The 27,606-nt window shown below is 46.4% G+C and overlaps 1 protein-coding gene across 1 annotated transcript in view; it reads left to right on the top strand.

The window, feature by feature from the left end:
* Positions 1 to 16,473: 16,473 nt before the first annotated feature.
* The window catches only part of LOC125944337 (uncharacterized oxidoreductase TM_0325-like), a 103,663-nt gene continuing 92,530 nt past the window's right edge, over positions 16,474 to 27,606 (top strand). Inside the window, exon 1 of the mRNA XM_049664724.1 lies at positions 16,474 to 16,638. Within this exon, the coding sequence (XP_049520681.1) occupies positions 16,602 to 16,638 (37 nt within the window). The 5' untranslated portion in view covers positions 16,474 to 16,601. The remainder of the gene's footprint in view (positions 16,639 to 27,606) is intronic.

The following is a 27,606-nucleotide window of genomic DNA, read 5'->3' as shown; positions in this document are numbered from 1 at the left end:
GCGAAACTGGTAACTTTTGCTTGAGTGCTTCCATACGTTATTATCAAGTGCATTGCATTGCAAGGAACATTGGGTTGGCCCTATTTGAGGAGCAAGAAATAAAAAATAATGCGGGGCCTGCAACGATGATTGTCATTTAATCGACAATGTAAGGAAATAGCTAAATGCTGCTAAAAAGAACTTTCTTTTTTTAAAGGGACACTAAAAGCAAATACTAAGTCAACGTGCACTGCTGAAATGCCATTCCAGAAAACTCGGGGCGCTTGTTTCGTGTCAAGAAAAAAACTTAGTTTACGAGAAAATTGCGTCTGAAGGATCGGCGTATACCTTTACCGCAATCAAATCACCCGCCCCTGAGCGGGCAGTGGTGAGGCTGCATACGCCATCACCGCATCACCGCCCTTTACTGCTATCGGTGAGTAAAACGGCGCCCGACGGACAAAACGCAAACGCGCGGCCATGGAGAAACCGAGCCAAGACAGCGTTGGATTCGTCGCTGCCTCTGGTCTTGGTTACAGTGCCCTAAAAGAGGGCAGTGGGCTTACTCAGCCACTCCTCTGACGCAGTTAGCGTCGCATCGAAGAGGTGGCGCCACAGTTAACTCAATGGAAACTTCGCGTGCAAACGATTTCATTTTCCTTGCGCTTCTATTGATTTCAGTTCGAAGCTGTTTATACTCTTATTTGTTTTTAATTTTGGCACACTTGGGTTTCATTACATATCTCTAGCAAGTACTATCTTTCTTTAGGCCACATATTTGCTACTAAAGTATCTTCCGGAAAAGGACGACGGCAACTCTTCGATGCCTGCTCGACTTTTTATGCAAATAAGTCCTCGCCGACGGAGATGCATAAGGGGCCTTCAAAATTTCCGAGTTATCGGGCGATCGTAAAAAAATAATTAGAAAAATTCTTGTTGAATAAGAGGGTCGGTGGCCATATATACTGTTTAATGCCGCGTCGACCTTACCTGAAATGGTTTTCTATCAACATTATGTACAGGAGTCCACCAGTGAAATAGAAAACAATGCGCGCATACGTCCCTGCCGAGCTAAAAGATGCAGGTACGCTAGGCAGGTTTGTGCCTTTGTTTAGACACAATAAAATTGTATATAGGAAATATGTCCTTGTTCCATTTTAGTTCTTTCACGTGTGACAGTAGCCTTCCGTTTTTATTATTAACCATCATTATGCAGTTACACTTTTGTTATGCTTATGTACAGCACTATAAGGGTTTCTGACCTCTTCCTCTTTCGAGCGGTCCTCTCTTGTGTCGGCTTCTGAGTAAGGTAGGTCGGCAAATTTGGTAGAATCGCTGGCACGGCATCGGCGTGGAGAATCGGCTTCCCACCTGCTATCCTCACCTATTTCCTTTGGGTGATGTGCACGTAGTCCCTCAGCGCATAACGCGGCTGGAAATGGAGCTCGCATACTGCGCTCGTCTCGTACAGGGGTGTGATGATTTGGTCTTCCTAAGTCAACGAGGAGTTGTTCACCCGTGAGTGTATTTGCACTTGCATGGTTCGAATTATTGTAGCCACCACTGAGACTAATTCGCAGTGGGGAAAAGAAACAACGAAGCCGATTGTTAACATAACATGAACATATAATTAACACAAACTGTCACACACATAAACTAGCTAACACAGATATTAAGACTAATAGAAATGTTCATGCACTTCTAAATGTTCTCACACAATAAATAATTATACAGAATAGTAAAGATCGTGACGGCTTACAATTACTTGGCATGTGTCGGTGCGGCTGAACGAGGTGGCGTTACGATGGCCAGTCAGTTGCAGGGCGTTGGTCGCGTGAGGATAAGACGATAAGACACTACTTGCGTCTTGAGGATCGTCCGCAGCTCGGCCAAGGAGTCGCAGGAGGGAAGTATGAAGGGCTTGCCTTCAGCACCATGTCACTGCAGGACCCACGAACACCAAAGGCTGGAGGTAGGACAGAGGCCGGATCGTCGCTGAAGTCATGAAACTCAGGCCCGCAGCCCGACAGCTTCGCTTGTCCGTGCGGCGCTCCTGAAGTCTTGAGGATCGCACCCGGAGCCCGATAACCTCGCTTCGTCCACTCCGCGCACCTTGTCGCGCACTACACATGACAAGCGGCTTGTCAGCTCTGTGGAAGAAATTCTCTCACTCTTTCCGCCTATTTCGTTATTCGGGACGCCAAACAAAGAAAACTTCGGTCCATCCTTCGCGTAAATGTAGCATATTTGGCGCCCAGGCACGTAACAGTGGTTTTGTCGATGTCGCTGCTTGACTCAGTCACTGCAACGCATACTCATCTCTTGCCCGCTGTGTTCGACAAAAAACACTGCAGGAAAAAAGTCGCACTTTCGCCCGAGACGCGAAACATCGATTGCGATAGCAAATGAATGGACAACTATACGGAGTAGGAATAGCAGTTTTCTAGGTCGTATAAACTTGTAAACATAGGCGCGCACAAAGAAATATGAACACATCTCACTCGATGACCGCGGAAATTCGCTGTCAAAACGCTGGAGTGAGGAAGCGCGGCTGCAGCAGCGAGCGAATTGACCTTCGTGCTGCCGCTCTCATCAACGCGAACTGAGCCGCGCAAACACTGCCCACGGCGGACTCTGTCCCCGTCGCAGATGGATTTCGAGATACAGCGGCACGGGTGGACGTGCGCGGCTGCCCGGGCCTCCCGGAGTAGAACGGAGAAGCACATAATTTCGACGTTCGTGGAGCCGCCGCACCGGATAGCCTCCACTGGCGAGTAAGCCCACTACCCCCTTCTAAGGCACTGCTTCTTGGTGAAGTAGTGTGGACCGTTCAATAACCCGGCGACATCACATGGCCATGGAATTCCCTGCTAATTTCAGTTTGTGCGAGTTTCGCGAGCCAGGAAAACCAGCGCAGTACTACGCGATAGCGAAACTGCTGAAACGCGAAGGTGCGGGGGGCGCAGAGTGGGGAAAACGAAACCTTTCAACCGCTCGCGTCGTTGTCAAGGGTAACGTCTATGAGTTCTTTTTTCTGGAACTCGAATAGAACTTGTCGAGTAGTTTTTTCTTTGATCTTATAGAGCAATTTAATCATATATTAATTACGAATGCTTGAGTACTAGTGATAGGACTATATTGAGGAGTTCCTTCGTCATCGGGCTAGTACTTGAATGTCCAGGGCGAGTCTTTAATTGTGTCCTGCATTTACCTCAATTTCTCGGTTACTAAAGTTTTGTTCGCGATAATATTGCCACCTTAGATGTTCTCGAGCACTAACCTATTCCTTTAGCTTGACTTAATATTTGCTTTTAATGTCCATTTAATGGCCTATATTTGTTGCAGTGAGGACATTTAGGTAACAATGTTGTTTTATTGCGTAATTACGTAAAACACAGAACGTGTACCAGCACAACTGTAGTGGTGCGGAGCCTTGTCTTGTAGCCGCCTCAGGGGGATAGGGTGAGGGCAGAAGAGGAGGGCAGTCTTGTCCGGACGCTCAGGTGGCTCAAAACTCTCGGACAGAGTTGTAACGAAGGCGGGGGGGGGGGGGTTGCGGGTTGAGGTTGAGGTGAGGGGGATACACATACTTCTGCCGCACAAAACGCTGCACGGTTGAGGTTCTGGAGAGAGGTGGAAGTGGGGAAGGCCCAGTTATTTGCTTACACGCACAGCGCTGTTACGAAGGGGGGTTGAGGTTGAGCTGAGGAAGATCTCCATGCGTTCTGCAGCACTAATGGGAGCCCTGCTCAGTCTCCGTGGAGAGAGGGAAGAGGAAAGGCGCGGCGGTTTGCTTACATGCACTGCACTTTTACGAAGGGGTGTTGAGGCTGAGGTGAGGAAGACACTCATACTTCTGCAGCCCTGATTAGAGCACTGCCAAGTGTCTGTGGGGAGAGGAAAGTGGAAAGGCCCAGCATTTTTTTTTCCTGCCCAGCGCTGTTGCAAATGTGGGCTTGATGTTAAGGTGATCAAGATTCTCATACATGTGCAGCACTAATGAGAGCACGGCTAAGTGTCCGTGGCGAGCGGCAAGTGGGAAGGCTCAGTAATTTGCTTACAAACACAGCGTTGTTGCGAAAATGGGGTTGAGGTTGAGGTCAGGAAGACATACATAACTCTGCAGCTCAACTGAGAGCACGGCTTAGTGTCTGTGGGGAAAGTGAATTGGAAAGGCCCGGCTATTAGCTTACATGCATCGCGTGGTTACGAAGGGGGGCTGAGGTAAGGAAGATACAAATACTTCTGCAGGTCTAATAGGAGAATGGCCAGTGTCTGTGCGGAGAAGCAAGTGGGAAGTCCTGCCTATTCGCTTGCTCACACAGCGTCGTTACAAAGTGGGTTGATGATGAGGTGAGGAACATACACGCACTTCTGCTGCACTAAAGCGATTTTACATCCGACATACACTGTCTCCGTTATCGGCGCACTTTGCTATGGCACTCGCTTGCCAAGGTCACCGATAGGCATGGCGGCAGTACGACGACTGTACGATGATGCAGAGGCGACGATGGGATGACGATGACGGAATGACGTTGATGGAACGACAAACGCTGTATGACGTCGACAGAACGACGAAAACGACACGACAATTCTGAATTGATGACGATTGTATAACGACGACAGCGTGACGATGGCATGAGGGCAATGGGTAGACGACAAGTTTATGACAACGATGGCGTGACGACGACCAGATGACGAAGCTCAACTGATGATGATGACACGACCATGACAGCAGGAACACGACGGTTTGAGACCAGACGCATGAGAGCCACTGTTTGATGACGACACAATGGTGGAGACTTCGTGAGAACCTGCGGCGTAGTCACGTTGGAATGATCGACGATAACATGATTTCGATAGAATGCCGAAGAAGGAATGGTGTCGATGGAGCGACGAAGGCGGCATGACGGTGGTGGTATGAAGACAATGGGATGACATTTCTGAAGTGATGATAATGGTAGAACGACTGCGTAACGAAGACGGCTTGACGACAATGGTAGACAGCGAGTACAAAACAGTGTCTTCGCTGTCTGCTTGACTTGGAGAGCAGTTTCTCTTCCTCGGCCCGGTTCCTGCTAAAGTAGTCACATCGTAAATCAGGCCACTCACACACGATGTATGAGTTGTATGAGTACCTAATGGTGTGACGATTGTGGACACACCATGGGTTGACGACGAAGACATGGAAAGAGTCGGATAACGAATGGCAACTATGGAATGAGAATGACGGCATCGCGACGAATGTATGAGAACGGGTGCATGACGACGACCGTGTGATCGCGAGGCAATGACTACGATGGCATGACAACGATGTGAGGAGAATAGGATGACAATGATTGTATTTGGACGAGGGAGTGACGACGACTGCGAATATTGTGTGGCGACAATGATGTGACAAGACTGCATGGCGGGAGTCAAATGACGAAGCTGCATGGAGTGATGACAGTGGAACGACCATGACGCCTCGCGACGACAGTATGACAACTAATGCATTGTGATTCTGTGACTACAATCGCATAACGACGACGACTTTATGATGATTGTCGGACGACAGAGCTCAAATGCCGACGATGCGATCACCACGACGGCATCCCGACCACAAGCATGTACGTAGTGGAACCAAACTATAAAACAATTCTGGCTACTTAGTCGGCTCAGAAGGCGTGACGACGACCGCATCACGAGGGTCACATGACAAAGCTGGAATCAAGATGACGGTATGACCACGACCGCATCACTACCGCAAGCACATACATATAGGCCCAGGATATTAAACAACTTGGGCCTCTGTGTCGGCGTAGAGGGTGTGATGGCGGCGTGAAGAGTGTAAGATCACGGAGCTGGAATGGAAACGATGGCATGACCGCGACGGATGGAAGACAGCGGTGTGACAATCGAAGTTTCACAGCGACTGTTTGAGGATGACACAATCACAAGGACAGCGTGGCAACGGTGGCCGCACATCGCGGTTGATGGACGATAGCATGATTATACTAGAATGACAAAGAAGGAATGACGACTATGGCAGAAATGAAATGGAAACAGATTGGCATAGCTTTACGTAATAGCCCCGCTTAGTTCACCAACTACTGGAACAAAACTGACAAAAAAAGATATTTCGAAGCTTAGTACAGGGCATGCTAAATAACAAGCTGTCTGTTTTCATATCTTTAGCCGACACAGTGATTTGATGGAGTAGAAAAGAAAGGCGGCTTTCTGAACTTTGGGGCAAAGAAGCTCCAAATTAGCGTTGGAGGTGACACTACAACTAAAAAAAAAAACCCCTCAAAATTCTTTTTAGAAGATACAGGTTTGATAGAAAGACAGGTACAATTTCTACAGCAAGGCATGTGCTGAATAAATGAAGCATTCGTATACATCTACGTAAAATATTGATAAAGTTATACCGGCTCTGCATGTCTTACTTCTGTTTACATTGATTTACTTATTGTGGAGCCAATTTACAACTTGTTGTGAATCATACTTTAGGTTAACCATAGCATCCTCATAATTACAATACCTGAATTAATCAGAGTGTCGTAAATATATCGGAACACTTGATAATCTGATATGTTAGCACCTTAGCCGTTTACGTACGAGTTAAAGAGGAGAGGGACCAGTATTACGCTCCTGAAGAGAATCGATACGAATTTGCCTCAGCGCAACACTTTTTGATCGACCATAGAATAAATTCAAAATAAAGATAAAAAAGGACCCCTGAATCCGTAATAATATAGTTTCTTTCGCAGTACGTCGTAACTAACCCTGTAAAATGCTTTGAACACATAAAAAAACTACACATATGAAATAATTGTTCTCAATTGCGCGATTTAAAACACTACAAACTTATCAAGAGTTGTTTAAGTACCGCGGGCAGGTTTAAAAGAAAACTGCTTACAGACCTGCTGATGTGGCTCAGTTAGCTAAGGCGACGGCATCCTCGTCACAAGGTCGCGACGAGGATGCCGTCGCGACCTCGCTGCTTAGCTCCGTAGCTAAGCACGAGGTCGCGGGATCGAATCCCGGCCTCGGCGGCCGCATTTCCATGTAGGCGAAATGCAAAAACGCCCATGTGCTTGCGTAGTAGTGCAGGTTAAAGAACCCCAGGTGGACAAAATCAATCCAGAGCCCTCCACTACGGCGTGCCTCAAATCAGAACTGGTTTTCGCACGTAAAACTCCAGAAAGAAGAAAGAAGAAGCTAGTTCCAGAAGTATAGACTACGGGTGTTAAGAAAGCTATGCATAACTATTCGAATGTCATTTTTTTTTCAAAATGAAAGCAAGTTTGGAAGTATTGATGATGCACGGTATTTTCCAACCTGTTCTTGGTTGACAGATTTTAAAGAAGAATGACTAAAACGTGCTTGAGGCCAGATGGGTCTGTTTTTCTTACGAATTTATTGTTTATAATGTGCTGTAAGATAATTTTATATGTTTGAAGTTCCTACATAATAAATCGGCAAAGATTTTATCTGTACCAGGCGACTTGCAACGTTTAAAGGTAAACAGGGTGTAACCAAGTTGCGCCTAAGTACAGTCAGGAAAGATTGCAGAATCACGTACAGTCTGCAAGTGAGGTAGTTTTAGATCTACTAATGCAATACTTTCGGTCGAAGGAAGAAACGAGTTAAATTGGGTAACTAATGATAATTATTTAACAATAAGCCACTTGGAAATCATACCTTTCACTTTTTTGGTTGTTTTAAGACATCTAAGCGCAACAAATAGCGGCCACGTTTTGCTAGGGTTTCAATGTGCCTCAGTAAATTTGGCCTGCAACATGTTTTCCCTTCTCTGAATGCTGCGTAGCGCATGTCCTGCTTCGCGCTTCCTTGTATTGATCGCGGAGGATAATGTTATCGCTCAGTACCGGCAACGTGAACAAGTAAGTTCGATTTCCTCGATAGCTGCAATAACATTCTTGTGAATCCATGGACAATCTCTCCTGCACTATTTAATGTGCGCTACGCTTTTATATGAATAAAAAAATTGTGGGTAGATACAAACGAAAGAATCACGCATCTCGCTTTCCGGCACAGAACGTGAAAAATGGCCATAACCCTATTGGTTTTAGTGACTCGTCCAACATCCGCTTATCCGTAAACTCAGTCGCAACACGAACGTTCTCATCCCTACGAAGGCATAAACCCGGTAATAAAAACGACAACCGACAAAAAACAATAGGGTCAAGCAACGTTGGTTTGATGACAATGGAAGGTACATCATTTTGTCCTCTTTGCGCACTGACATGATCTGTAAAGGGTGATGCTAAAGAACGACCGCGGAGTTGCACACGTGTAGGAGGGTTTATGGCAGCAGAGTATGCCTAAAACGCAAGAACGTTTAAGCAATCAACAATATTAGTCGTTTGCTTTTTCACCAGGTCTCACACTCGTATCTCCAATAATACAAACAGTTACTGAAGGAGGTGACATCTGGCGTAGCTCATCAACAAACGCTCACGTGTTCTCATTTGGAGCTCTATAACGCGCAATCAGAGAAACAGAAAAGATGCCGGAATGCCTAATTACAGCGATCCATCACAGAAAAATTGCATGATAATATATGTTGTAGGGCAACGTATTTTGAACAAAGAAATCAGTACCGCAACCTTAGCAGTTCTGACGAGTGGAAAGGTAGCTTGCATAGCAGCTAAGTCAGAAATGATGGCTTGGATCCTTGGTTATATTTATTTGGGTTAAAGCAATAACGGGTAGTACAGCGCGTATACCAAACTATGGTGTTCCACGTGCCAAAACCACCATCTGATTAAAAGGCATGTCGTAGTGTGGGACTCCGGATTAATTTGGACCACCCGGGGTTCTTTAATGTGCACCTAAATCTAAGTACACGGATGTTTTCTGCATTTCGCTCCCATCGAAATATGGCCACCATGGCCGGAATATGATCCCGCGACCTCGTGCTTAGCAGCCCAACACCATGATCACTAAGCAACCACGGCGGGTCGATAGAACGCATACGTATATGTAAAATAATGTCGTCCCACTGCTCGCTTAGACTTCTAATACTGAAGGGAATGGCGCTGCAACTCAAGGAGAGACTGTTACGGAGCGCGGTACACTCTCAGTTAGAGTAGACATGTAAGTGAAATAATTTGAGGTATAAATGGTCCTGGCGAGGCTCGAATGGTTTCTGGAGAGAAATGATCTTTATCCGAACATGATGACCGGCTTTCGGCGAGGTCGTTCTTCGATTGACAGCGTCATTGAGCTCGTTACGACAGTGGAGCATGAAAAACGTCGACGCCGACTTGTCGCCGCTGTTTTCTTAGACATCAAAGGGGCCTACGATAACATCCTTCACGAAGCCATTCTCGATGCCCTAGATGACTTGGGCATTGGCGGCCGGCTCTATCTGTGGATTGTGAGATATATCTCAGCGGCCGTTTCGTTTAGATGTCCACGCCTGACGGAGAGACTAAGCGTCATCAGGTATGCCGTGGAGTTCCTCAGGGAGGAGTTCTCAGCCCAACATTATTTAATGTGGCACTGATTGGCTTGGTGAGCGAACTTCCAGCTCACATCCACATCAGTGCATATGCAGGTGACATCTGCATCTGGGCTTCTGGTACAACACGCCCCCAACTACGTGCGAGATTACAACGTGCTGTGTCATTTACTTCACGATGCATACGGCGTCAGGGGTTACTCTTAGCTGCTGAGAAATGTGCTGTGGTTGCATTCACGCGAAAATCCGTCTGCCGCTATACGATCTCCATTAACGGTGTTATAATACCTTATGTCTCCCACCACAGATTCTTGGGCATTATCATTGACCGCGGTTTGTCGTGGTCGAGGCATGTGAATATGTTGAAACAAAAACTTAATCTGTTTTGCCATGCTCTTCGCTTCGTAGCAGGCACGAAATGGGGCCCCAGGGAAGGCTCCCTACTACGACTTTATCAGTCTCTATTTCTAGGCTACATTCGATACAGCCTCCCGATACTCTCAAACTTGAGTATTTCCTGCTTACGGACATTAGAGAGCGTTCAAGCGCAGGCACTCAAAATATGCCTCGGCTTGCCACGGCGTGCCTCCAACAAAGGCACAATTGAGGAAGCCCGCGTATGCCCATTATCAGTATACTTGTCCCACGAACCACTTCGAGTATATCTACGCTTACTTACACGACACCATTGCCATCCATTGACGTCGGTTCTACAAGAGTGGCCGGACAGTAGTTCCACAAGTGCACTTCGCAGCCATCTACCCCCTATAACATCAGGCTATGCCCTTCCATATCACCCCGTCAAACCACCGTGGGTGATGATTCAACCTTCGGTATGCGTTAACGTCCCCGGTATACTAAAGAAATCATTGGTTCCAGTTAGTGGACTACAACAACTTGCTTTGGCATACATCTGGTCAGAATACCAGACCTATGTTCATGTTTACACAGACGGGTCCGTGTCACCAAAGGCATCGACAGCAGCTGTGGTGATACCAGCCCAGCAGATGACTCGAGGTTTCATTCTAGATCATAATTCAACATCAACCGCTGCAGAGCTTGTGGCTATACGGGAAGCGATTCACCACATCTGCGGGGAAAGACCTCAAGAGTGGTGCATTTTTACGGACTCAAAACCCGCGCTGCAAATTTTGAGATGCTTCCAGCGCCACACAGCATATCAGGCTCTTGCACTGCAGATCACCGAGCTACTTTCATGCGCTCAAGAAAAACACCACCGCATAGTGTTTCAATGGATCCCAGGACACTGTGGGCTCAATGGTAATGAGATGGCCGATGCTGAAGCAAAGCGCGCCTTTAGCAATGGCCTGCAAACTGTAGTGCCGTTCTCTAGACGGGACATCACATGCCTCCTGTCGACATTAATGAGGAGTGCGACGAAAACATACTAGGCCCAGCCAGACGCTCGTCACGTTCGCCTTATAAGGCTGGATACCGATATGCAATTTCCTGTTCTGCGTGGAATTCCACGCCATCATACGTGCCTGATACACAGACTGCGATTAGGCGTCGCTTTCACGCGCAAATATTTGCACATCATTGGACGGACAGAATCCCCGGAATGTTCAGTGTGTGGTGTTATAGAGACGATAGACCATGTGGTCGTGGTGTGCCCTCAGTATGCGCCCGAAAGACTCACACTGGCAGCCACCTTGAGGCATTTATACAATGGACCACTGTCGGAGGACCTCTTGCTAGGCGCAGGGCCACAGAGTTGGCAGACAATTGAGGCAATGCGTGCTTTTTCACGTTTCTTAGGCGACACGGGCCTGGACTCACGCTTGTGATAATCATTTATGAAATGTGTCCTTTCACCTAGTTTCTCCCATTATCATCCCCCATTGTGACCCTCTTTCTCCCCCTCTTTCCCTTCCCTTACGTAGAGTAGCAGACCAGATGCTCCGTATTCCGGCCGACCTCTCAACATTTTCCAATCAATAAACTACTTCTTCTTGAGGTATAAAAAATACACAATTAATTTAACATAAGCAACTTAGATGAGTTGTATTCATGGCTGGGTAACACTCTCCCTTGAGAAGGAATACGCGGCCGCGTTTCACTCTCATGAACTGAAAGCTTTTTTTTTTCGGTCAATGCTCGGCGCGGCGCAGAGCAGGTTCTTGCTGTCTCGGGTAAGAACAGAGCCGGAACCACACTCTTTTGAGCCAGCACTCACAGTATACCTCTACCATATAGTCAAAAATCTCGAACGGAAGGCGAGAAAAGTTTGTCTAGAATTGTGGGCGGTTTCCAGTGCTGCCAACATGGAAAGCCAGTTTTCCCGACTTGGATTAACAATGAAAAAATTAGCGTAGCTTCCACTAGTGCCGCAAGGCTAAAGAAACAGTGGAGCTGATGGGTACCTAGGAAGGAAAGAGTGGAGAGGGAAAGGCAGGGAGGTTAACCAGTTCAGCACAACCGGTTTGCTACCTTACACATGGGAGCGGGATGAGGGGGAATGAAAGATGGGGAGGAGAAAGAGAGCACACAGCAGAGCACACACATCGTCAGTCACAGACCGTCACTCTTGCGTGGTACGTGACATCACTGTCACAGCCGCTTGTCCAAGCCCGTTTCTTTTAAAAACCTAAGTAGTCCCTTCGTCGCCTTCAGCTGCGATGTCTTCTGTCGACGACATGTGAGAATCACTTCAACTGACATTGGTCTGTTGTCAAGGTGCGCTGGAACGGACGCCAGGGACTGTCTCTGAACATTATATTCAGGACAGTCTCATAGAATGTGTTCTAGCCTCTCCTCGCAAAGACAGGAATTGCAAAGAGCGTTGTCGGCCATTGCAATCAGAAATGAATAAGATTTAGTGAATGCCACCCTAGCCATAAGCGATAAAGCATAGTGGCCTCTCTTCGGCGGAGTCCAGTTGGCGTACAGAGATGCATTAAAGAGGGCAGGTGGTATTGACGATTGCTCCGGTTGGTCTGGCCACTTGGTGTGCACTATAGAGTGAGCGTGATCTCCTGTGCAAGCACTCGAAGTCTGCTGGCCTCGTCGGACCGTGAGAGTGGTATGGCCTCTTCCTGTGTGTCGTCAAGAGCTGCCCGAGCGGCATTATCGGCGTCTTCGTTCCCTATGACACCGCAGTGACTTGGAAGCCATTGAAATGCTACGTGGTGTCCTTTCTCATGTGATGTATGGAGTATCTCATATCGAATACGAGCTGTTCGTATGGCCCGCGACGCAGAGCTGATAGCACAGATTGTAGGGCTGCCTTCGAGTCACTGAAGATTGAGCATTGTCGAGGTGGTTCCCGATTGACGAAACAAAGTGCAGCGCGAAGAGCAGCTAGTTCCGCAGATGTCGATGTCGTTGGGTGCTGAAGCTGATGGCACTAGCTCTTGCTGAGACAACCACAGCACCCTACGAACACTGGAGGTTTGTCTAACCATCAGTATAAATATGTACTATGTCCGCATACCTCTCGTGGAGAAGAAGCAGAGACAGTTGTTTCAGCACTGGTGACGATAGCTCAGATTTTTTCTTGATTCCTGGTACACTGAGATGTACTGTGGGGCTAATAAGACACCAAGGGGGCATAGATGGTTTAGATGCAGCGGTGAAGCCCAAGGGAAGTTTGTCGTTGTACTTGATAGTTTTAGAGAACGATGCTTGGCGCCTGTCTGAAGGTAGTGTTGCAAAGTGGTGATAGGGGGCACGTCAAAAATGTCTGATGTGCGTTCTCAGGGCTTCCACCGTAATGTGAGTTTGCATCGGAGGGTCCCCAGCAATCGCCATAGTGCATCTGGGCAAACCAAGGCAAACTCTGAGTGCTTGAGCTTGTTCTTCCTGCAGAACGCAAATATTTGTCTTGGAAGTGTTGTTCAGTACAGGTAGACTATATCTTAAATAAAAACCGAGAAATAAAGCTCTGTAGAGTTTCAGCATTGCGTCTACTGACATCCCCCACGTCTTTCCTGTCAAGTATTTAAACAACTTGGAAATAGGTGTCAGACGCCGTTTCATGTAGGCCACGTGCGGGCTCCAACAGAGGTCTCGGTCAATGATTACGCTAAGAAACCTCTGGGTTCTGACATAGGAAATTGTCCACCCATTGATTGCAGCTGGTCCTGGTCTTATGGGTTATGCTATTCCTGAATTTATTTATTATTTATCGATTATTGATTACATATTGATTGGCTATTGATTGGCTATCGCAAGGTATTGGCCTCGTATTTGGGCTAGGCTCAGCACTACCAATTCATCTACAGCATGTTTTCCGGAATTTAGTGATTACTTATCGTTTATCGATTAGCTATTGATTGGCTATAGATTGGCTATTTCAAGGTATTGGCCAGATATTTGGGCTACGCTAAGCACTCCCAAGTCACCCCAGCATTTCCCGGAATTTATTGATTATTGATCGATTAGCTATTGATTGGCTATTGATTCACTATCGCAAGGTGAAGCGAGGCGCAGCTGTGCGCAGTGACGTCATCGCTAGGCGAGTTTTCGGGAACGCTACGCGGCGAAACAAATAGCTCAAACAGCGCCGCTGTTAAAAAAATTATGGCCTTTTACGTGCCGAGACCATGGCCTCATTATGAGGCACGCCGTAGTGGGGGACTCCAGAATAATTTCGACTACCTCGGCTTCTTTACCGTGCACCTTAATGTAAGTACACGGTTGTTTTTGCATTTTGCCCCTATGGAAATGCGGCCGCCATGGCCAGGATATGATCCCACTACCTCGTGCTTAGCAGCCCACGATTAACAATTTCCCTGGATTTGCCTAGATTTGTAAGAAATGTGGTTATTCAGTTCAGCACTATGATTTCTATAACGATATATGTTCGTTTGTCTAATGCAAATAACTAAAATGTTACAGTTTGCGCGCGTCCATGTCTAAGCTTGTTTTCAAGCAATCAAATAGTCAAGCCACTGTACTCAAGCTTAAAATTATGTTGCAGTACAAGTTGTTATGATAACTATATGTCTTGTGACGTCAGCACGGGTATCACTTCTTGTCTTTCAGAGTTGCTTTACACGTAGAGAAAAATGCCAAGACTACAAGGAAGCGTATTCGAATCGTAAGGAAGATGCGTGCCTGACCTCCCTTACAGAATATAGCAATGTTAAAAACAGTGTGCAACCTCACGCCACCTATGTAAACGACACGAATATTTTCATTTGCATGGCGTGTACTGACGACCACCACATGCACTTTGACATGCATTTGCATGTCATTTGCAGCGAAACACATAAATACGCGGCTGATTTTAAAGCGAAGCTTTGTACCTCTACCAGCCAAGGGTTCTGTCGTGTCCGTCGTTGTAATCAAAAAACGATCCCGACGAACCGCTAACAATTGCGGGTATAGCAGTATAGCTTACTTGAATTCAGGCATTCAGCGTACAACTAAGCACTCGTTTTCGCAAGAAAAACCATAAAAACAAGCGTCAAAGTGATGAGCCAACATGAAGGATGATAAGGGCTGCGGGCAAACAACGGAAACAGGCTCGGCGCGGCCCGTAAGATTAGATTGCAGCTGTTGCAAAGCTTATGCAGCTGCTTGAAAGAGGGTTGACGTCATTCGAAACCCTTCCAGCCTAGTAACTGCTTCGGTTCATTTTCTAGACTACCCCACTATGGGTAGACCACGGAAAGTAAAGACGGCAGAACGTGCATTCGCGGAACGTGCATTGATTTAACCTTGGCAAAGAATGTAACTACAGTGAAAACTCAAAATTCGAGTGTATATCACACCGATCATAAAGCAGTAGTGAACATTGTTGTGAAGTAAATAATAATAAAGGCCGTGGTTAAAGTTACGTTGTAGTGTGTAAAATATCAAGTGTGCCGCAGTCACCGTGAGGGTGGCGTAAAAAGCTTCGCTTTCCAACCACCTTCACAGGGTGGATTGGCGGGCAATTTTTTTACCTTTCTTTAAAATAAACCTCGCCCATGCACTTTACCACTGAGACTATATCCAAGGTTGCTCTACCTATAGATGGTTCCCGGAGTTCATGGATGATTTTAGTATACGCGTGCATATTAGGCTGTTAAGTACGCCACGACCACATTGTCGTGCATGGCGCTGGATATATCTATCCGCTTACGTCTAGATGTGCCAGTGCGGCTTTGTGTAATGTTCCAGCGTACGTTTGTTTTGCAGCTTACAGATAAGTACTTCGTTCATAGTACACGGACATCGACAGCACAGCTGGATATACGAACAGCAGCACTGCAGTGCCGTAGTTTGTTGGGGAGACTAGGGAATCCAAACCCCGTGATCTACTCGGCGATATGTATTCACTGCGTGGCTGTACGATCAATAGCCAAACTTCGCATGCTAATGCGGAGGTAATTTTCGGTGACTGAAACAGAAACACGACTACCATGTCAGCAGTTTCGCCGTTTCATTTTTTTAGTGCGACATTTCCCTAGATTTGAACAAATTACCCAATTTCTCTAAATAACGTACAACCCGCCGCGGTGGCTCAGTTAGCTAAAGCGTTGCGCTGCTGAGCACGAGCTCGCGGGATCGAATCCCGGCCCTGGCTGCTGCATTTCGATGGAGACGAAATGCAAAAATGCCCGTGTGCTTGCGTTGTAGTGCACGTTAAAGAACCCCAGGTGGTCAAAATTAATCCGGAGCCCTCCACTAGCTACGGCGTGCCTCATAATCAGAACTGGTTTTGGCACGTAAAACCCCAGAAAGAAGAAGTAAATAACCTTCACCTAGATCTAAGAATATTTCTCTAGAATTGGCAGCATTGCTCCATGCAAACTACAGACGAATACCATCGAGAAGCGCGCAGCAAAGCTGTGCTTTTTTGTTTCCATTGCTTTACCCAGCTGTTCTCTTTAAAGCTGAACTTGCCTAACAGCATTTGCAGTCACTGCCTTTCTAGCGTGGTTAAGGTCTCTGGCCAGCAGTATTAAAAGCACCTGCGATGGCGAGAGGCCCGTAAATAAAATAGGTAAGATTAACAACCCATGACGGGTGGATCTCAAGTCTGCAACACACTGGGGAAAAGGGTAGGGGAGGAGCACACTGCAGTTCATAAGAGGGGCCCACCGCAGACGCTTCAGTCGACGTGACACGGCCAGCCGTATATCACCCTTCGTTCACGCACCTGGAGTACACCTAGAGCTGACGTCCATTTGAGCGCACAATGCCGGACCTAAGAGGAAAAGTGGCCCTCATAACTGGTAGGTTCTGATTATTACTTGTACTTAACGAGTTATTTAGAATTTTTATCACATTAGCATGCAACCTAATTTTAGGGACACTAGATATACCAGGACATATACAATGCAACACGACACATGGCTCACATACATCCCGTAATATCTCCAATAACCCTTTCGTATATTTATTTATACCTTTAGTGTGGAAGGAAGGAAAGAGTGGAGAAGGAAAGGCAGGGAGGTTAACCAGTTCAGCACAACCGGTTTGCTACCCTACACATGGGAGCGGGGTGAGGGGGAATGAAAGATGGGGAGGAGAGAGAGAGAGAGAGCACATAACGTACACAGCACACACATCGTCAGTCACCGTCCGTCACTCTTGCGTGGTACGTGACATCACTGTCATAGCCGCTTGTCCAAGCCCGTTTCCTTTAAAAACCTAAGCAGTCCCTTCGTCGCTTTCAGCTGAAATTGCAAGAGCGGTAATGAGATGGATAATCGTAATTTGGTAATTGATGAGGAGCATACAGTCAGGCGTGCCTTCAGCGTAAGTCAATTTTAACAGTAAGTTTAAGTAAACGGTTGAATTATTCAGCAGCACCAATTAACCAGGAAAAAGAATTAGAGCACGTGCAGTGGGCAAGAAAAAAAAGAAAGAATTGGGGCTACTGAGACAGATTTTTTTCTTCTGTGGGATCATTCCGAGATATACGTGCCCCAGCACTTTATATTTTGTATTCTTAGACAAATACAGAAATATAACAACCACAATATGGCCACACTCATTTTAAAATCTAAGCGAAACAAAGCCTCCGTGAAACGGTCCTATTAAATATTGTTACAAGCGTGAAAGTCTTGTATGATTTGGGTATGTGACGCAAGACATCTGAGACGGACGTGAGGTCTTCTCTCCCTATTATAGACATCTTCTGCGATGCCTTTCAGAGATGTCCGACTCGGTCGTCCTCAGACATCCGCGGGTTTATGATATTGAGCACCTTGAGTGCTTCTTCTATGTAGGTAGTGCATGTCTCTGATGGAGTTTGAGCTCTTTGGGCAAGTGTTCTCTCCGCGCGTTTCTTTTTAGCATCAGTGTCGCCAAAACATTTTCCTATTTCTTCAACAAAGAGTTACCATGTTGTTAAGGACTCTTCGTGACTCTCGAACCGCATCAGTGCGGTTTCTCTCAAAAATAAGACGACGTTGTCAAGCTTCGTGAGCGAGTTTCAGTGGTTATATCGGCTCACCCGATTGTAGTGCGTAAGCCACTCGTCCACGTCTTCTCCCGCTCTTCCCGCGAACGAGCGTGGTTCCATGTAATGGTGTGCGGGAGCAACTGGCGTTGACCTTTGCGCGGTTGCAACTGACTCCGGGTCTGGTCCTCCGTTCTGTGGGATGCTGAATGTTGTCGGCGAGAGACCGGTTAGACGGTGGCTCCGGCGAAGTTCAAGCAGTTGCGACTCCGTAGTACGGCGACGTTGTGTACCCAGCACCTCCACCACTCTGTTACGGGTGACTCTCCGTGAAGAGAGGGTTTATTGGGACGCAACCGACGGTCCTGGGCGCCAGCCGAGGTTGCGCTATGATGATGATGATGATTGCCTCACACTTTGGCTCGTACCCACACTGGGGGATAGGCCAAGAATTCGCTGCCTAAACTTTTGAGTAATATTTTGATGATTTACATATGCAAAAAGAAAGAGGAAAATATGGAAAAAGAAGAGAAAACAAATCAATATAAAAGTAATAATTTAAAATTTGATTCGTTTAGTTGATTGCATGAAAGAACAAACGGCATCAAAGAAATCCCTGTGGCTGAAGCCCACAACTGATGCACCGAGCGTTAGAATTATTTCTGATGTTAAGATGAGCCCTAGTTTAGCCAGTGCAATTTCTAGAAGCCTTTTTCTTAATACTGTATAGCGGCGACATATAAAAAACAGTGATCTAGGGATTCTGTTTCCTGCAGAACTGACACAGGGGAGATATCGCCAGACCAGTCCTGTGTAAATATAGATTTATGGGGGGGGGGGGGGGGGGACACGGCAGCAGCAATCTGGTGATCACCACTTCCGATTGTCTTGATTGACACCACTGAATTTACTACGGAAACTTGAGATGCTGAAATTCAGCCCATGGTGTTACTGATTAAATGTCATCTCTACGGATTGAATATTTGCGATATGTAATCGCTGTTATGTGCGCAACTACTGGAAGAACTGATAATATTGGTCCACTCAGGGATGCTCGCGCTAATGAGTCTGCCATTTCGTTTAATGCAACCCACAGTGGCCTGGTACCCATAATCGTTGTGCAAAGTTTAACTGTGGAGGAACTAATGCTAAAAACGTCTTTAGAGCTGGTGAATTGGATGAAGCTGTAAGCGAAGAACCGACAGAAAGAGAATCTGTTATAATAACCGCATTGATTTTGTTCAAAGGGAGTTTCCGCAGTGCTAAAATAATTGCCAAAAGTTCGGCTTCAAAAACGGGAGTATAATCTGGCAGTCTGAAAGAAAATGACCAGCCAAGCGAAAGCGAGAAAATGCCTACGCCCGCCTTATCATTGTTCACTGAAGCGTCTGTGGCTATTATGTTATTGATGGTGCATGCGCAAGGTAATCTTGAAATCGGTTATTTAAGAACCTGACTGATTGAAGCTTAGGGTTTCTAGGGAAAATGCCATCGAATTCCATCTCAATATTCCGATTTGATTCAGTTGATGGAATTACCTCTCGAATTTTCACATTTAAACTACCTAATTGCTTTTGAACAAATACGATCTGTGGGGTGTGAAAACGAGGCCAATGAGCAAGAAAGACGGAGTCTGAATCATCAATAAACGCGTATTCAGGTCGTCTAAGCGGAAAGCTGTAAAATTTTAGAAATGTCTGGATCCCCGCAGGGGCGTCTGCGCAAGCAGGCGTTTGGTGTGTTGCGACACCACGGACCCGAGCACAGGGGGGTTGGACCCTCCCGCGTCTAACCTTGCGCGGCTTAGCCGTGTCCGGGGAAAAGGGGATCCTGGAGGTTGAGCCGAAGCCGGATGTTTGGACCATTATGGCCCCCCGGCGGAGGCAACACACCTCTTTAGCCTCGGCTTCACGTAGACGGCACCCCCGGACTGACCCACCTGGGGGAAATCGGTAGTTGCCTTTTCCTGTCTCTCTGTCCCTCCAACCTTCGTCTTTCTTACTTTCACTCTTTCCTGTCCTCTCTTTATTTTCCTTTCACTTCTGACTTCGCGGGCAGCAAGGGTTAACCTTGTGCATTATATCCTGCCTTGGGTCTATGTATTTGGTTATAGTGGTGGCGTACAGTTGGCGTTTGCAGGACCTGTCCCTTACAGACTCTGCAGCGTCCCCTTGTTGGGCTCCATGGTGGGTGGCTGGCGCCACCGCCGAAACTCATCCCACATATATGGATAGCTCCTTTCCTGCACTTGCTGATCGCCGCCCGAAACGGGGGCGCACCGAAGAAATATTCCAATTTTTTGGCCGACAAATTGAGAACTTTCCACGATACCACGTGGTACATATTGAGAAAACTGACAAGCCCGTGAGAGTGATCTCATCCTTTATTGTTGCAAAGACTCTGACAGAGACTATAGGACCAGGTTACAAGGCGACGAAGTTGGCCAGCGGTGATCTCCTTCTGGAACTCCGCGATAAGAAACAACATGATAAACTACAGAATCTAGTGTCGCTTGGAAATTTTCCTGTGACTGTGACCCTGCACCGCACCATGAACACCTCCCGTGGTGTTATTTCTGATGACGACATGTTGGAGCTCACTGAAGGTGAACTTCTGGAAGGATTTAAGGAACAAAATGTTTTGGCTGTAAAACGAATCACGATGAGGCGCGATGGTAAGGAGATTCAGACAAAACACATAATTCTTACTTTTGGTTCAAGTGTTCTACCCGAGACCATTGAGGCCGGATACGTGAAACTACGTGTCAGGCCATACGTGCCAAACCCGCTCCGATGCCTCAAATGCCAAAGATTCGGCCACAGCTCGCAGAACTGCCGAGGCCGACTGACATCGTGCTAAATGTAGTTAGTGCCTTGGAACACACATCTGAATCGTGTGAAAACTCTGTCCGCTGTGTGAACTGTGATGGGGAGCACGCCGCATACTCGCGGTCCTGCCCGTCCTGGAGGAAAGAAAAGGAAATTGTGACTATAAAAGTGAAAGAGAATATTTCATTTAAAGAGGCACGAAGGCGGGTGACCTACCTAGCTAAAACCAGCTTTGCCGATGTGGCGCGTCAGGGGGCAGCGTCACAACGGTCTCCGGCTACTGTCCGGCTCACACGTAGTGAGCCGGCGGTGACGCCATCCGCCCCCTCGGCGGCTGCGGCTACCACTGCTCCGCCATGTCACAAGAAGGGGCCATCGACCTCCGGGCTCGTGGCCTCAAAGGTCTCGTCCATCGAGACGAGTCCCCCACGTCAAACATTGCGCTCGCAAGAGCGCGTGTCCAGCGCCTCGCAAGAGCCGATGGACACAACAACCGGTCAGACGGCGCCGCCAGCGCCTAAGGAGCTCCGCGAATCTCGCGATCGCTCCAAAAAAGAAAAACCCCGCATCACAGGGCCCGACAAGGGCTCTGTAAGCTAATTTACAGTCCCTTCACACACAGCGCAAACCTCTTTCTCAATATGGACACGCAAATATTGCAATGGAACGTTAGAGGACTTCTCCATAACCTCGATGACGTTAAAGAGCTCCTTCATAAATATAGTCCGAGGGTGCTGTGTGTCCAGGAGACGCATCTGAAATCAGGAAACACTAACTTTTTAAGGCAATACGCCGTTTTTCGCAAAGACCGTGACGACGTTACCGCCTCGTCGGTCAGTGTCGCTATAATTGTGGATAAAGGTGTTGCCTGTCAACAATTAAACCTCCGAACTTCCCTTGAAGCAGTTGCTGCCCGAGCAGTACTGTTTGGTAAACTAGTCACGGTTAGTTCGATTTACATCCCCCCCTTGCTTCAACTTTCCAAGACACAGTTTCAAAATTACATAGATGAACTTCCGCCGCCATATATAGTTGTCGGAGATTTAAATGCACATAACACTTTGTGGGGAGACTCTCGTTGCGATGCGAGAGGGCGCCTAATTGAAAACTTTCTGTTTTCTTCAGGTGCATCTATACTTAACCAGAAAGAGCCAACGTATTTCAGCATTACACATAACACATACTCATCCATTGACCTAAGTATAGTATCGAGTACACTAATACCGTACCTGGAGTGGTCTGTTCTCAAGAACCCCTTAGGGAGCGACCACTTCCCTATTATGTTAAACTCAACAAAACAAGATGGATGCTTGCCAAGTTTTCCTCGATGGAACGTGGACTCGGCCAACTGGCAACTGTTCCGAGAGCTTACATGTTTATGTGGCGATGACATTGCTGATTTTAATGTAGACGATGCTGTGGCTTATCTAACATGTTTTATTATTGACGCTGCTACGAGATCTATTACCCAAACTAACGGATTGACCAAGAAGCGCTGCATCCCATGGTGGAACGATGAATGTAGGAAAGCGCGCAAAAACCAAAACAAAGCTTGGGGATTGCTTCGCAATTTTGCAACCACCGAAAACCTCATTAATTTCAAGCAGGTTAAGTCACAAGGCAGAAGAACCCGTCGACGTGCAAAAAGAGAGAGTTGGGAGAGGTACCTCTCTGGCATAAATTCTTACACAGATGAGGCGAAAGTGCGGCATAGGGTGAATAAATTGAAAGGCCGGGAGTCGAACCCTCTGCCCTTAGTAAGTACCCAAGGAGATAGCCTGGAAGATCAGGCAGATTGTCTGGGCGAACACTTTGAATATGTATCCAGTGCATCTCATTACACAGAAACATTCATGAGGTTCAAAGAACGTGCAGAGTGACAGCCCGTTAATCGGAAATGTGCTCGAAATGAAGACTACAACCGCCCGTTTAGTTTAGCTGAATTTAAAACTGCTCTCGCTTGTTGCAACACCTCAGCACCAGGTGCTGACCGTATCATGTATGAAATGATCGAGCACCTACACCCTGAAACACAAAAGACCCTCCTCTCTCTTTTAATGTCATGTGGGCTGCTGGGTACATTCCATCTTCTTGGAAAGAAGCTATAATAATCCCTATACTTAAACAAGGCAAGAACCCGTCCTTGCCTAGTAGTTACAGACCCATTGCCTTGACAAGCTGTCTGTGTAAGCTCTTCGAAAAGATGATTAACCGGCGCCTTGTCTATCTCCTAGAAAGCAACGGAATACTAGATCCGTACCAGTGTGGCTTCCGAGAAGGTAGGTCGACTACAGACCACCTTGTCCGTATTGAGGGGATTATAAGGGATGCCTTCATACACAAACAGTTTTTTCTATCTGTATTTCTTGACTTAGAGAAAGCGTATGACACCACATGGCGCTTCGGTATTATCCGAGACCTATCCACTATGGGTGTGCGCGGCAATATGTTGAGTACTATCGAAAGCTACCTTTCTAACCGTACCTTTCGTGTAAGGGTGGGCCGCGCATTGTCGAGGTCTTTCACCCAGGAAACTGGTGTCCTGCAAGGTGGTGTGCTTAGCTGCACACTGTTTATTGTTAAAATGAACTCTCTACGCACGGCTATTCCACGAACGATGTTTTACTCTGTATATGTAGATGATGTCCAGATTGGTTTTAAATCGTGCAACTTTGCTGTCTGCGAACGACATGTCCAGCATGGCTTAAATAAAGTGGCTAAATGGGCTGATGAAAACGGTTTTAGGTTGAGCCCACAAAAAAGCACATGCGTCCTTTTCACTAATAAGAGAGGAATAGTACCAGACCCTTCTATTGAGCTCTCTGGTACCACATTACCTGTAAGCAAAGAGCACAAGTTTCTTGGCATCATACTGGACTCGAAACTCACATTTGTTCCGCACATCAAATATTTGAAGGCTAAGTGCCTGAAAACAACGAACTTATTGAAGCTGCTGTTACGTACAACATGGGGCAGTGACAGGAAATGCATTTTAAACTTGTATAGGTGCCTTGTTGGCTCACGGCTTGACTACGGCGCGATAGTCTATCAGTCTGCTGCACCCAGTGCTTTAAAGATGTTGGATCCTGTTCACCATTTAGGAATCCGCCTCGCGACTGGAGCCTTCAGGACAAGCCCCATACAAAGCCTTTATGTGGAAGCAAACGTGTGGTCGCTCTACCTTCAGAGGACTTATGCCAGTTTTACATATTTCCTTAAAACAAATTCAAACAGCACACATCCTACCTATTTTACCATAAACGATACTACATGTGCCACACTATTTAATAATCGACCAACAGCGAAGCAGCCCTTTTCGCTACGCGTGAGAAAGCTCAGTGAAGAAATGGGTGCTTCACTACTTGAACATTGCCTAATGCCTCCAGCGAAGCTGCTACCGTCGTGGCAGTGGCTGCTGGTTGAATGTGACACATCGTTTATTGAAGTCACAAAACACGCGCCAGATGCACACATTCAAATGCACTTTTTAGAACTAAAGTCGAAGTACTCTTGCCCTGAATTTTACACAGATGCATCAAAGTCACATGCTGGCGTTTCCAATGCGGCAGTCGGTCCGTCCTTCTCGGAATCCGATGTACTGTATCCCCAAGCAAGTATCTTTACGGCCGAAGCCTATGCAGTACTATCGGCAGTGAAACACATTGATAGATTGAAACTCCAAAAGGCTGTTATATTTACCGACTCTTTAAGCGTTGTTAAAGCGTTAATGATGCCGCAAAAACATAAACACCCTGTAATTATCAACCTCTACTCACGTATCTGCTCTGCTTATGCATCTAAACAACAAATCATAATATGCTGGGTGCCTGGGCATAGAGACATTGAGGGTAATGTTCTTGCCGACCAAATGGCCACATCAATAACATCGCACGCTATTAATCCTACAGCTGCTGTCCCTGTAACAGATTTGAAACCTTTCTTGCGCAAGAAACTGCGAAGCCACTGGCAACGCTTGTGGGATGCGGAAACAAATAATAAGCTTCACTTGATAAAGCCACAGTTAGGTTTCTGGCCCTCTGCATCGAAAACACGGCGAACTGATGTCCTATTCTGTCGTCTCAGAATAGGACATACATATGGTACTCACAACTTTCTAAATGAGTGGTAATGATCCTCCAACCTGTGGTAGATGTGGCGAGAGGCTCACCGTCCTCCACGTCCTCTTGGAGTGTCGGGAAGCCGAAAGAGAAAGAAAGAAACATTTTCCGCTAGCATATCGCTATTGTATCCCTCTCCATCCTGCTATGTTTCTCGGTAAAGAACCGCTTTTTAACACCAACGCAGTCCTCGCATTCTTGAAAGATGTTGTGCTACATGTTATTAGCCCAATAAGTTCATAGCGCATCCTCTCTCGAGAGGATGTTGCTGTGATAGTTATTATAGCACATGCCTCCAGGCCCTTGTGTTTCAAGAGCTCTGTTTAGGCACCTGTGCTTCTGGCTAATTTTCGCATGTTTAATATTTTGTAAGTCGTATCATTCCTTCGCAATGCATTGTTCATGTCTATAGTACACATAATTAGTCATTGCCATAATCTTATTACGTATAGATTTTACGCACTTTACAGCGACTGTTTTTAGGCCCATTTACAGCCATGTCACATCTAATGTTCATATAGTCCACTATTCATGTACCACTAACAAGCCATTACCATCGCCTTGGCGCTCTTTGGCCACATCTGGCCCTTGCGCCAATAAACCACAATAATCATCATGTATGTCCTTTTGATTACAGCACAAAGTTTAATAGCGTTGGTGTCTTCGCGCTCTTCAGAATGGGAAGCCAAATGTATCTTTAGATCGGTTTTAAATTTATTATAATTCACCAATACTCGGACCTGAGTGCATGATGGAATTATTGAGAAGCAATTTCGAACAATATTGGAACGTGGTCACTGTTTGTGGCACAGTCCAAGGCTGCCCAGGATGAACTAGTGACAGCCGAACTTACGAAACTTAAATCTAAGGCTGAGCGGGACCGATCACAAATAAATGTAGGGGTTCTAGTATTAAGACAAGAGAGATTATTGTCTATTGACCAATCCCACAATCTTTAGCCGCATAGGTCTGTTCAAAAACCCCAACACGTATGATGAGAGTTGAAATCTCCGACAAGAATTTTGTCTTTACACCATGAGGTCATAGCGTAATCGAAACACCGAGTGTTTTGAACACCTGCAGGAAAGTATAAATTTACCAAAGTGAAAGGTTGGCACCCTGATAAGGTTATATCTAAGGCAAAAATTTCACATTCACGAGACGAATGTTTATATGAAATCTTTGCCCGGAGACTAATTTTGTTAGTGACAAAGAATGCTAAACCTCCACCATTCGATGGTCGGTCCAGTCGGAAAGATCTGCAGTTATGTAACTGAAAAGACTGATTCGCTGAAAGCCAGGTTTCTTGCAATGCTATTATATCTGGGGAGAATTCAGATGACAAGTATAATAAATATGTTACTGTAGAGTGAATGGATCGGCAATTCCAATGAAGAATTTTAAGGAATCCAATTGTTGCGAAATAATTGACTCAGAAACTGCTTTACTTAAGATGTTGTCTTTTAAGAAGTCTTCCTTTGTAAGGCAATCTTTGAAATATTTTTTTCGTATTTGAGTGAATAAGAGAATTAGCTTTCTTTGTCAAAGGGGACCGAGATCGTTTTAGCGATCGTGAATCTGTGTCCATTTCACCTGATCCGTGTGCTTCATCACTGATGCCTTCACTGACACACTCATTGGCATCGATAGAAGGACCTGCAACTTGAACCTCCTGAGAGGTGAGATTAGGAGCTGTACATACTTCTTCACTTGACGGCCGCGGTCACTCAGTAGTCGGAGAAGATATTCTGGTAGCAGTCATGGTACCAAATATCTGTGCCATCTGATTATTCAGGATTTGCATCAAGGACTCGCAAATGTTTGCAGCTAGGCGCTCCATGGCCTTTTCCATTGCCCTTTCGACCGCATCAGCAATAGAAAGTGAAAGAGATGCGTCCGTTGCCGTCATCTGACGGGCTGTGACCCCAGCATATCCCTGTGTCCTTGCCTGAATTTCGTCTATATTGTCTCTACGGGAACAACGTCTTCTTTCAACAATTTCTAGAATTTGCGTTTCGCGAGCCTTTGCAGAGCAATATGAATAATCAGCTGAGTGCGCGTCATTGCAGAGGCAGCATTTTTCTTCCCTGCTTTTTCAGTTGCTGGAATTGTGGTCCTCACCACAAACTCGGCACCTGGAGGAGACCTACATCCCTTCATAGTGTGACCGTAACGCCAACACTTTACACATTGGATGGGACGAGGGGTTAGCGGTTCCACTCTGCGGATTAAGGGTCAAGCCTTAATTTCTGTCGGTAGGGTTGTCCCAGCAAAAATGTGACTATGACCGACTCAGTCGGAATCCTGAGCTTGTCGGCCACACGTCCACGCCAATAAACTGAAATTGCACCTGCCGGTGAAATCATCTGTAGTATTTCAGTTGGTGTCATGTTGACATCGACGCCACGAATAAGACCTTTCACGCATGCCAAGTGAGGTGGAATTAATGCTCTCACCGGATTTGAAGCAAACAGCGAACACTTTAGGAGGTCTTGGACACAGGCCTGGTGTGGGGAAAAGCAGATAATGCCCTCTCTGCCGAACTGGTGGACCTCAGTGATGCTTTGAAAATGATCCGTCGCCGATCGCAGTTCTCCTTGAATCGCTTTCGGGTTCTTCATTCGAATAATGCCGTCATTAGTTGGGACTAGAGCCTTCACCTCTTTTTTTAGATCTTGCAAGAGCCACTCCGTCCTCAATGGCGAAAGCCAAATGAGTAATATACACGGTCTATGTTAAGTGGAATTGAAATAAAAAAAGGCATTTGCTCAGGTTTTCATCAGTAAACTGTATTAGTGATGCTGTAATCCCAGATAAGACGCCTGCCTTCATCGCGCCTAATAAATCCCG

This window comes from Dermacentor silvarum, chromosome 3 (assembly GCF_013339745.2).
Source record: "Dermacentor silvarum isolate Dsil-2018 chromosome 3, BIME_Dsil_1.4, whole genome shotgun sequence".
Lineage (NCBI taxonomy): Eukaryota > Metazoa > Arthropoda > Arachnida > Ixodida > Ixodidae > Dermacentor > Dermacentor silvarum.
Note: the sequence above shows the minus strand (reverse complement) of the source record. Positions and strands in the feature narration are given on the sequence as shown.